Source organism: Electrophorus electricus, chromosome 12 (assembly GCF_041902795.1).
Source record: "Electrophorus electricus isolate QZ-2024a chromosome 12, ASM4190279v1, whole genome shotgun sequence".
NCBI classification, from domain to species: domain Eukaryota; kingdom Metazoa; phylum Chordata; class Actinopteri; order Gymnotiformes; family Gymnotidae; genus Electrophorus; species Electrophorus electricus.
In genome coordinates this window covers 8,330,654-8,342,446 of record NC_137508.1, presented here as the reverse complement: position 1 = coordinate 8,342,446, position 11,793 = coordinate 8,330,654, and the positions used below count along the sequence as shown (strand labels likewise).

The window sequence follows — 11,793 nt, the reverse complement described above, 5'->3', positions numbered from 1 at the left end:
ATAAAAAAAGTAATGAAAAAGCACAGACCATCTGTCATATGATGTTTGCATTATGTTTATTTCATGGGCATTAATCAGCTCTTCTCATTTAAGTTTGTACATATACCTTTACATACTGAGAGAACTAATTATTTGACAGGTATTTTTAACAAGCAGCCAAATAGTGATCCATACTTGTGCTAAAGATTCTATATATTTGCCAATTTAAGGACTTTGCATTGATGCTACACAGGCATGCACAGCATTGGAAGAGAGTGACAGAAGAAGCAGACACTAAAGACACCCTATAAACAAAAATATTTATATAAAGTGCAAAACTACCTGGCAAACCTTGAACTTCCAGAGTCATTAAACACAATATAGGAAATCTTTCCTATTTTAGACAACAGTGAAAAAGTGATTAGGGCTCCCAGTGCTGTCTTGATATTATAATGGCAAAGTCTAACTGACAGGCCATGAAAGGTGGGCAGGATGCTGTACTTAACTATGTAGAATGTGAAGTGCAGTTTGGTTTCAGCCTAGAGGTGGTTTATTGGTTCAGTTAAACTTAGGAGTGGGCTTAGGGGAACGTTATGCACACCACACACACACCACACACCACACACACACACACACACACACACCTCATCTCATCTCATGTGGTTCTCTACTAGAATCTTGATGCCTCTGTATTAAAATAATGCTGCATACAAAGTTATTTATGTGCCAATTATTTCATTAAGTAATGTATTTTCCTATAAATAAACAAAGACAATTGTTAAATAAAACTCACATTCTGTCAACCCAAATCCGTCACTCTGGGTTTTTTGAATTGCCAGGTATATTTTTCCCTGTATAATTTATTTTACAAATCTGCTTGAGGTCCAGTTGAAATCAGTTGAGGTTCACTAAAAGAACACAATTAAATGTGAGTTAACAGCTTACATTTTTATATTAACGGTGAACAATCTTTAAGCCAGTCAAGCTGGAACTGCCATTAAAATTTTTCAAACAACTTCAGTGAGTAGTGAGTAGTCCCTGAAATCCTGCAGTTTTACATTTTTGGTAAATCATAAAAGCTCTATGGAAAACCAGAAAAAAAAGACACACTTTCTCTGCTATCTGAGTACAGCTTGAAGGTACACCAAAACACAACCCTCCACCTGGAACAACTACTCGTCCTTGAGGATTAATTAAGAGTTGAGCATATATTAGATTTATCACGGTGCCAGCAAACAGAGCTGGCGTGCTGGGCACAAATGACTAAAGAAGTAAGTGTGCGTGTCTGTGTGCGTGTCTGTGTGCGTGACATCTCCAGACCAACGTTGATAATGCCTCCTTTGTCATATACAAATGGGCAGGCAATTTGGGAGATGGTATTATTGGACCCTGGTAACCGCTTCATGAATGGACTCAGCAACATAGTCTATGTTCTTGGTGGTCAGACCACACATGTTGATGCGGCCGCTGGCCATCAAGTAGATGTGCTTCTCCTTTACCAGGTACTCCACTTGTTTGGCTGGAAAACGCAGAGCAAGACAACAGTGAATAGTCTTGATAATGCATAGGCCAGCAGCTAAGCAAAGTTATACTGGTAAAAAGGCAAACTGCACGCAGCTGGCCTGGACAGCTGTAGTTCTCTTACTGTAAAAATAACAGTACTGTCCTAGCTCAATTTCTGTGTTATTAGCTTGGTTTCAAAAGCTAAGACTGGAGTATTCATCAGGGACTCTGTGAGGGAGGGAGAGAGGAAGGAAAGAAAGAAAAGAAATCGAGAAAGAAATCGAGAAAGAAAGAAAGAAAGAAGGAAAGAAAGAAAGAAAGAAAGAAAGAAAGAGAAATAGTGAATGAGCTGGGGAACAATGCGGTTGTGTGCTGGGCTGGGGTTACATACGGTTGAGGCCTGTGAAGCTGAACATGCCGATCTGCTCAGTGATGTGCTCCCAGGTGCCTGGGGTGCCCAGTGCCAGCAACTTGGCCTTAAGTTCAGCTCGCATCAGCAGCACCCTGTCAGCCATCGTCTTCACATTATCCTTCCTGCACTCAGTAAAAGTAGAAAATTATGCCCCGAAGGTCCAATTATCAGACTTTCATTGTATCGTAATAAGAGGTAGTTGTGAACAGGGAATCCTTTAAGAATGAGACAGGTGCGTCAGCTTTTTGCATGTACCACTCAGTGAAGAGTTCTGGGTTATTGAGAGTGATAGACACCACACGTGCTCCCTGAGAAGGAGGGTTGGACCAGGTGATCCGGACGATCTTCTCCATCTGAGAGAGCACACGAGTGAGGTTGTCCTCATCTTTGGCGACAACTGTCAGGTTTCCCACCCTCTCATCTGTGGAAGATGGTTTAGAATGAAATGGGGCTTCATACTGCTCAAATGACATCAAACTTTGTGACATGCACACAACTGTAAATCAGTGATTCTGGCAAGAGTTTGAAAGTGACTTAGTTAACTGCAGAAAGAGTTGATCATACTTCATATCAAAACACTTACTGTACAGTCCGAAGTTCTTTGAGAAGGACTGTGCACAGAATATTTCAAACCTCTGGGATACAAAGAATCGAACTGCCCAAGCATCCTTCTCTAGATTTCCAGAAGCAAAGCCCTGATATGCTGAGTCAAAGAAGGGAAAGAGACTCCTCCTCTGTGAATGTGAAAACCATGCATGATTTCCAACAAGGAAAGATGAGGTTTTTCCCATATTTTTATGCTGATCAATGATTGTATGGCTTGTGTTTTAGAGGAACTAAAGCAAATATAACCTGAATCTCCTACCTTCATGACTTGAGCAATCTGCTCCCACTCATCCTTGCTAGGATCTGTGCCTGTGGGGTTGTGTGCACAAGCGTGCAGCACAATGACAGACTGTTCGGGGGCACTCTGAAATTCAACACATCCATCAGTAGATCAAGTTGCAATATGGTACTGCCTGAATTTCTGGCATATAACATTGACCAATCTGCTCAGTAAAACCCTGCAGGGTAGTTTGAATGTTAGGTGAGGATTTTTGTCCATTTTTTATGTACTTCAGCAAGAAAGCCCTAGCCTGAAACTGAAACGGGTTTGTTATGACATTGTGTTTAAGGGTGAAATGTTCAAAAAGGCATTTCCAAGTTCATAGCTCACCTCCAAGTCTCCCAGGAAACCTGCCAAGTCAAGTCCACGTTTCTCTGCATTCCAATATTTGTATGGACGGATATCCTCAAACCCAGCATTAGCAAAAACCCCGTTATGGTTCTCTAGAAAGTAAAACAGCCAAAAAAAAACCCATTACGCTTCTCTTGAAAGCAAAACAGCCACATACGCAGATGAGGATTTAACCCATCAGCAATCAAGTCTTATCTATTAAAAGGTTAAAAACATCACCTCAGACTAATATACAGGACTTTACTTCATAAGTGTGGCCACAACTGAGAGCTTACAGTTGTTTAGAAGGATAGAACAAAGCATACTGAACTATGCTCTCACAACGCATATAGTTAACCCAGCATTCAAATGATACCTATTTATCATCATCACTTTTACGATTAGAAAGACACTAGTTGACAGTGCAGAGCATAGCATTCCCATGACCCTACCCCATGTAGGGGCAGAGACATAAACTGGAGTTTTGGTATTGCCCCCATTGTGCCACCTGCGAAGAAACTCAGCCCCAATCTTCAGTGCCCCAGTACCCCCTAGACACTGCACAGCTCCCACCTGCAAGACACCAAATGAACACTTGAAAACAGACCTCACAGACCACAGCAAGGTTACAATGGTTCTTGTACATCTAAAGCTTTTACATGAACAGTCCACATGTAGTTCTCGCCATCAGTGGAGAACTGGGAGCACGTGAAATGACAAAAATAGAGACACAAGCTCCCCTCAGTACACTGCGAAATGATTCTGGTGACCAAAGTAGCATGTGAAGTGGAAGCTGTGACTTACCCTCTTCTCCAGGACAGCAGGGCTGTTCTCACCAAGCACGATCTTAGAGGCACTTGAGCGAAACTCCGGCAGGCCCAGGATGGGCAGGTACTCATGGTTTAGACTGTTGTCCTCTGCAATCATCTTCTCCACTTTCCTCACAACAGGGAGCACCCAAGGCTGGCCCTCATCTGTCCTGTAAGCTATGAGAGAAGAAAAGACAACATGAATGACAACCAAACATCATTAATAACAGCAACAACAATAACTCAAAGTTTATAACTTCATGGGCATAAAACGGTGAAAAACCTGTTGTCTGAAGTCATTAGTAGTACCATTCAGGTTGTGGCATGCAAAAGTATTTATAGACACGATAATAGTCAAGGGCCCAAACTGAACTCAAACAGACTAAAACCCAGACAGAAGGGTGTCTAGGATGAGGTAGAACGGAACAATTCATTAATTAATACCTGATCATTCAGAATTGCTGAGAAAAGCAGAACCAAGGAAAGTGGATCCCCTCAACGTTCACAGACTACAGGACAAAATATTGTTTCTGAGGCCAATATAGGCAAACCTCATACAAATGTACGTTTTACAACTGCAAGTGCAACTGTAAGAGCAGCCTTACATATGAATATGTAATGTATAATCAACGTAAAAGTTAATTGCCCTAGATCATATATTTGGAAGACCATATAATGTTTTAAAGACATGAGACCATTTAGTTTTGCGCTACATTAACAAAGCTGATCACGAACAAATGACAAAGAGAAGGAAAATTATACTGCACACCTCTTTGGTGTTCTATTTATGGAATTTTATAATTTTATAACTATAACCAAAATTTCAAGAGCCACATAATCATGTTGTTGCAACCCATATCCACCTACACAACCTCTTTTTTAAGAAAATGTACCGTTTATGATGAAAGGGATTTGGTCAGTGGTAAAATGGCAGGTCTGAAAAAAACTGCAATGAAGTCTAGGGTAAAGTTGTGCTGAAACATCAGGCACACTTGATATTCTCGGGACATTTAATATAGGGGTTAAGTATCTAACTACTTTGTTTCACAGCAGCTTTAAATGACTGTAGAACAAAGCTCTATTTTATTTCATTCATTTTTCTCTCATACACAAACATAAGCATTTTAAGTATCAGAAGTTAAGCTGTCTAGTTTATAAAGCACCTCACAGTAGGGAAAAAAGCTGAACAGTTGACAAAGCAAGAAGCTCAATTACTTGACATGACTAAAATGACAAAACAGAGTTAACACATTTTATAATGTATTCTATAACAAAGAACATGGTATGCTTATTTAACATTAGTAATTGCTAGCTGTCTGTATTGTAAATGCAGACTCACTCTAGCATTACCACAAGCAACAAAATCTTTGCCCACCTATAGCTTATTGGAGCTTTTATACTCAGTTATAAAGCTAGAGGAATCTGGTCCCATCTGGTTAGCCAACCATCAAGCAGTAAACTGAAACAATGTCTCAACTTGTCAGTGACTGAACTGGTTATCATCAGAGGTGAAGTTCTGCAGTCACACCTATTAAAACCTCAACTCAGCAACAAAAGGCTCTCCTACCAACAGAGCTGGGCAAAATTCCAATGAAATTTACCTTTGTACAAATTACACAGTTTCAACAAACCTTTTAAAAAAGCACTGATGTAAAAAAATGCACTATATTAAGATACATGTCATTTCTATTTCAACTAAACAAAATATACATTTTAGCAAAAATTTGAATACATTCTTGTTAGAATAGACTAAACAATGTAGGATGACAGAGGTGTAAGACGAGAGACAATTGAGGGGAAACATGAGGGAACTATAAATGCTCTGTCCAAGCTTTATTAAAGCTAAAAGAAAGCTTCCAAAAGCATCATGGAAACATAGCTATCTAAAATCATTAAATTCAGTCAACTTTATCATTCTGAACATGCAATTAACACTCTTCTACTGTACCTCATCATATCAGCTCATGAATTGTGAAAAACATTTGGAGTTTGGAAACAAGAGTTGCAGAAATACTCACTTTGTATAGAGGATATATAATCAGCTATTTATAAAAAATGTATTTATTTCAAATTCATAACTACAAAACCCAACAGGATTTTGATACAAATTACATTAGATAACTACATTTTCACACAAATTTCCAATCCAAATCACAAAGTATTCAAAATGAATTTAAACGCGTACTTAAAATACATGCAATTAAAATTGCCCATCTATGTCTATCAAATTTCACGTTTTGCAGCCCTTAAAAGAAACTATGGATTAAATGTAACTTGCCCTTTTGCTGTTAAGAGGCGGGTGACTCTGGACTTTAACATTTGACATTTAACGTGGTCTCTCATTAAGCAATAATATAGTTAACACTGTACTTTTGTAGCGCTGTTAATAACGCACTGCAATCAAACGCAAACTCGAGTTCTACTGCTACATGATCATTAATACGTGCAAGGTCAGAAAAGATCAAAGTTGTCACAAAAAGGGCACAAAAATGCAAAAGGTCTGTTAGACTATCAATTAGACCTTAAAGATAGACATAGCAATAGCTAGCTGTACGAGTACGACGATGGGCAAAGAGAGCTAGCTGATAGGCATTAAAGTCTTTGATAGTTAAGGGTTAGGGTTAGGGTTAATTAGCTAGCTAGCTAGCTAGCTAGCTAGCTAGCTAACGTTACTATAGCTAACGTTCATGTGGCCTGTCAATACTTTGAGCATCTCACCTCCGACTCCGAGGTTCACCTTGTTAGGACTCTGGTCTTCGCGGAAATCTGCAGTCAGTTTGAAAACAACCACAGGAGCAGCGTGTGGGACATCAGTAAATAATGACATGGTCGTTGGTCAATATCTTCCCTTATTTAAAATAGAGAAACAGAGAGCGCCCTGAGAAGAACTTGCGGATGGATGAGAATTTCACCTTCAAGTTGGATTCCGCAATGGAGAATAGGCGTGAAAAAGTTAGCCAATAGCATGCAAGCACTGGTAGCTGGCCCATAATGAGACCAATCATGTTGTACTGTGGAAGAGGTCGATGGGTAAAAAGGCTTACGTCAGCAAAATAGGAAAACGCCATGTCCAATAACAAATTAAATTGAGTGACTGACACAGGTCTTTGCCAATTGTGTTCTAAAAAGCGTGGCGTTGTCTGGTTGAAAAGGAAATTGTAGTTCTGAGCACACAATCTCATCTGAAAGCGCCTCTTTTTTCATAAACCGTGCGTCCAAATCGTCCGTCCAAATCTTTTTTGAGGCTCCCCTTCTAAGAGTTATTATAAATATTTAGTGTATTGTATTTATTGGACTTCTATTGTAGATGCTGGGAGTCCGTTCTCATTAGGTATATCCATGCACTTTAAATTTAAATTTCACTTGCTATGAAAAACCTGACCACAAGATGGCTCTATAGGCATTTACTGAAACTTGACTGCAACATCTTATATCAGACTTACAATGTATAGCACTGTAAGAACTGAAATCCTAAAGACTATTATTTTTTCATGACTGAAAATTACCCTTTAGTTTCAATGTCAAATTCAGGTGTAGACAGCCACTTAAAAAACAGAATTAATAAATTCATAGAATTGCCTGTTAGTATCTTAATTAACTGGCTAATTTTAACTACAATATCATTATTTGAAGAGAGCACCAACAAATAAGGGTTTTATTATTGAGTAGTAATCCTGTAAGTGTGTAGATTACAGCAAATTTTGTGATAACACCATTGGCATTGTCTGTTTCTATGCACATTGAAAAACTAAAATTAGGCCTATAAACCAAAACTAGGATTTTTTTTTTTTTCTTTTTTTGTTTACAGAAATAAAACTTTGAGAGTTGAAAGAAAACTTTCCAGACAAAAAGTTATTATTCTGTATTAGTGATTGTGGAGCAATAATTTATAGCAAATATGGTGTCATATCTTTCATACAGCATGATAGCCTCTAACAATTTTCTGATTCATGTTACTGATGGAAAATTCTTTTTCATCAGCCAGGCTAGGCTGCAAAAAATGTCTCATTTACTGTCAACTTTAGGGGTTTGGTAACTACTATAGGTTTTAATAAACAAGGGTTATATTTAATACATTCTGAATAAATTCCACTGAGATGTTCAAATGCAATAGCTGAAATTTACATTTACAATATTTTGTGGACAAACCTTGACCAAAATGAAATAATCTAGGTTTATTACATAAAGAGCATTTTACCTAGGAGAACTATTTCTAGATCAGTCTCTCTGTGTGATTGAGCTTTGGCATAGTCCAGACCCCCAGGCATATATCCAGAGTGAAAGAGGGGTTTCAGCTGCACCTGCAGTGTACCCTTCTCTCCCCCTATCTTGCAGTTTCCTACAAGAGATGTTTGCATTCTTCCCATCTCAGTTAGGCTATCTTACCAGTGTGCTACCTGTCAGCTATGTAATTATAGGATTTGGAGGTTCCAACACTGGTCTATGGGCCTAGAGAGAAAGAGAGAGAGAGAGAGAGAGAGAGAGAGAGAGAGACTGACTGACTGATTGACAGAAAGTGATTGATCACAGGACAGGTTTGACATATATGCCTCCTGGTAAATTGCTTTCTGCTTCAGTCACACTAGCAGCCAGCAGGTTGAGTCAATGTGACATCAAAGGGCCACACAGAATTCAGTTTTAAAAATACCAATCAATATTTTAATACGTTGCTTTCAGATTTCTGTATTTTTTATCCATAACATCTACATATTTGCTAAATTTCTTTTAAAAGGTTTGGAAAATGCATGTTATATTTAGTAATTGGTGTAAACATAAAACATTTTCTTCAATTCCATTTTAGATCTTTTTAGGTCTTCAACAGTATTTACACAGAATAGTACTGTGCTTACTAGTTAGAATTTCACAAGTTTACATTGCTTCAAAACAATCACAGACGATGAAGGAAGGCAGCCATTCATACCAAACATATACACAGGAGTACATTCTAGGCAGGGACCTTCCCGTGTTGTTCACGTGTTACATTAGCCTTTCGTCCATGGGTCAGTGAGTCTTACTGAGTGGCTACCTTTTCAACTCCATGTTGGTTGTTTGGCTTTCCACTGAAAGTGTCATCAATTCGGCCTTAGGGACCAGACAGAGTGAAACCTGGAATGGATAGAGCAGAGTTTTTTACTCTGCACTCCTCTAAGTTATGTGGCATACGCCTATGGGCCCACCGTCATGTCATTAACAAAGCGAAGTGAGAACAGCAGGGTGGAGGCATGGTCAGTAGAGCAGGTTCAAAGAATTAAAAAAGCAAATAAAAGCAGCTGTTCTGTTACAAGAAGTCCACATTAAAGCATCATTTTAGAAAAGTGACAGGCTAAAAACATGGTGGAAAAAAACTGGGTTATTCTGAAAAAGTATATGAGTCTATCTGAATCCCCCAAAGGATAAAGAAACTTAATCTGATTGCCATAATCTGTTAAACTGCAAATAAATTAACACAATATAGAATATTATTTGTTGTATTATATTTGTTGATATAAATTTATATACATCATTATATTTGTTATGTAAACAACACTGCTATGACTTGCGAGAACAGTAAAAGTTATAATACCAAAAAGACAAAATAATTTTCATAGTGTTGAATTAGAATTTATTTGTACTTTTTTCACTTCAGTGTCCATAATCTCAATCTTCACTCTTGTAACTACAAACACTCCATCATACCCTCCATTCTTGTAACTACATAGCCTCCATGCTTTAATGCTCTTTAATTTTAATACTGAATATTTCATAGTAGGTACTATAAATACACCGGAAGATTAATAACTAAACAATAAGTCTGGAGTTAAAGAGGATAAAACTGATATTGGGTTCACCATAAGATATAATGAGTATGCCATTTACTAAAAGAAGAAATATGGAGAACCATATATTATTCCATATTCTACACAAACTTGATTGATATTGTGTTTGGTTGGTCCATGACATCAGAGACCTGCACTACATTTAGATATGGCCATTTTAAACAATGGAAGGAAATGTAACCTCATGTCTACCAGTCTACTCCTACTAATTGGTTTACATCTTACTGAAAGAAATAAATAAACAGACAAGTAAGAACTCTCACACAAGCATTGGCTTAATTCATACTTGCCAGAAAATGTCATAATATCAACAGAGATAATATAAACCATTATGTGTTAAAACCTGTTTCACACAATTCAACAAATTCACAAGCTGTTTCTCAATATCTCAGTTCTTCTCTCATGTTAAATTTATGTTGTGTATATAAAATAAATAGAGACTGCATGAGAACCAGGTTGACATATTATGTACCCAGTCAGATGCAAATTTTAGTAGTATGAATAGCTAGTTATTACATAAAGTGAACATGTCAGTAATAGTGCCAAAACACCTTTGTTGGTAGCATTAGACCTTCTTTATTCTCATTACAAGTTGTTTGGACTGGAATTTCCTGAACTTTACTCTCTTTACAAATTATTTGTTTAAATTCCTCATAATTTGGTCTTTAAATACTTCACTAATGTTTATGTATTAGTAATAGCAACAGAAGGTATTCAAAAGTATAATCACCCAAATATTTACAAAGCTCTCTGTGATAAATTAGTTGTAGATTACAAAGATTTCCTAAATAGAGCATACATGATTATTCTGTAAGAGTTTGTAGAATCATAGGACTAGAAGAAATCCATTTAATTCAATATGCCTAACACGTTTTTCAATGGCATATTGCAAGCCCCTACATGCAGGCTATGAATTCTCCTGAGAGCACATCTTTTTGTCCTAAACTCTGACAAAGTGGCATTTCTTTTTTCCTTCTTTTTCTTTTTCTTTTTTTTCTTCTTGAGTAATTAGCAATTCAATCAAAGGACATTTATTTTAAAGGTCAAAATATCTAAGATAAAAATCTAAAATGAAATGTTTGAGTCATGTTGGCAGTCCTCTCAGTTTCCTCCTTGATGCTAAAAGATTCCCAGGGCTCTCTGAGCTTGATCGATATTCTACATTTCCCAAGTTTGCTCAGGAAAAAAAAAACATTCCTAATTGCCTTGCCAAACTCAAATCACAAGGAAATGTAGGAACAAAAAATATAGATGCATTTATTTACAGATATGACGAAGTATGAATGGGAACTCGGGGCTTAATGAAAACAAATTGTCATTTTGATGGGAGACGCCACACTGGCTGCTTAGAGCAAGGCAGGCTCTCTGCCCGCAACATGTTTACCCTGTGGGAGGTCATGTGGTGTGTGTGCTCACATGAACAACATATAAATCCAAATGAAATTAATTATATTATTGTTTCAGAGACAAACTTAGTAAACTGTGGACATTCCAGTGGTTGGATGAACTCAGTACAACCTTTCCCATTTTATTTTCACATCTTTTCACAGCTCCATCCCCAGGAACATTTAAATGAAACTAGAGGAAATCTAGTCTTTCACATCCTACCTAATGCACAGTAGCTGTGTTGTACCATTATATCTTTATCCTTCCCCATCTGTGCCAATAGAAAGGATGAGAATATTTAGGTTACACACTTCCTCTTACACCACATTCCCCAAGACATAGGTCACACACATTATGGCCTTAACAGTCCCTAATTTGCAACACATATATACAAACACACACCTGCAAGGTTAAGGCCGTCTGGGGAGAAATACAGCTGTCTAATTTATTAGTCCCATGAGGGGGGCAGGGACTGTGGATCTCTGTTGGCCTGACTTCCGTCAGTGGTCTTTCAGCCCAGACCTCCCCAGCACAGAGCTCCACTGTGACAGAAAATGTCTGGTGCTGCAGTGGGGTCCACTCCCAGGCCTTTGGCTCGCCTCCTGCTTTCCTCCCTGTCTGAGGCAGAGGCAAGGCCATCAGTCACCCGACTGGGTCACAGGCACAATGGTG

The 11,793-nt window shown here is 38.1% G+C and overlaps 1 protein-coding gene across 1 annotated transcript; it reads right to left on the bottom strand.

The window, feature by feature from the left end:
- Positions 1–39: 39 nt before the first annotated feature.
- On the bottom strand, positions 40–6,861 carry got1 (glutamic-oxaloacetic transaminase 1, soluble). The gene is made up of 9 exons (XM_027023006.3): positions 6,638–6,861; positions 3,915–4,096; positions 3,563–3,683; positions 3,111–3,223; positions 2,760–2,864; positions 2,478–2,628; positions 2,150–2,315; positions 1,874–2,016; positions 40–1,498 (listed from the first exon to the last, which is right to left on the bottom strand). The coding sequence occupies exons 1-9, from the start codon at positions 6,744–6,746 to the stop codon at positions 1,359–1,361; spliced, it is 1,230 nt and encodes a 409-aa protein (XP_026878807.2). The 5' UTR covers positions 6,747–6,861; the 3' UTR covers positions 40–1,358.
- Between the last annotated feature and the right edge of the window lie 4,932 nt (positions 6,862–11,793).

Excerpts from the sequence above, each read along its gene's own strand:
- got1 (XM_027023006.3), bottom strand. The coding sequence starts at position 6,746 with ATGTCATTATTTACTGATGTCCCACACGCTGCTCCTGTGGTTGTTTTC. Across the intron at positions 4,097-6,637 it reads GGTGAACCTCGGAGTCGGAG|CTTACAGGACAGATGAGGGC; the intron begins GTGAGATGCTCA and ends CTTCTCTCATAG. Across the intron at positions 3,224-3,562 it reads TGTCTCTGCCCCTACATGGG|AGAACCATAACGGGGTTTTT; the intron begins GTAGGGTCATGG and ends TTTACTTTCTAG.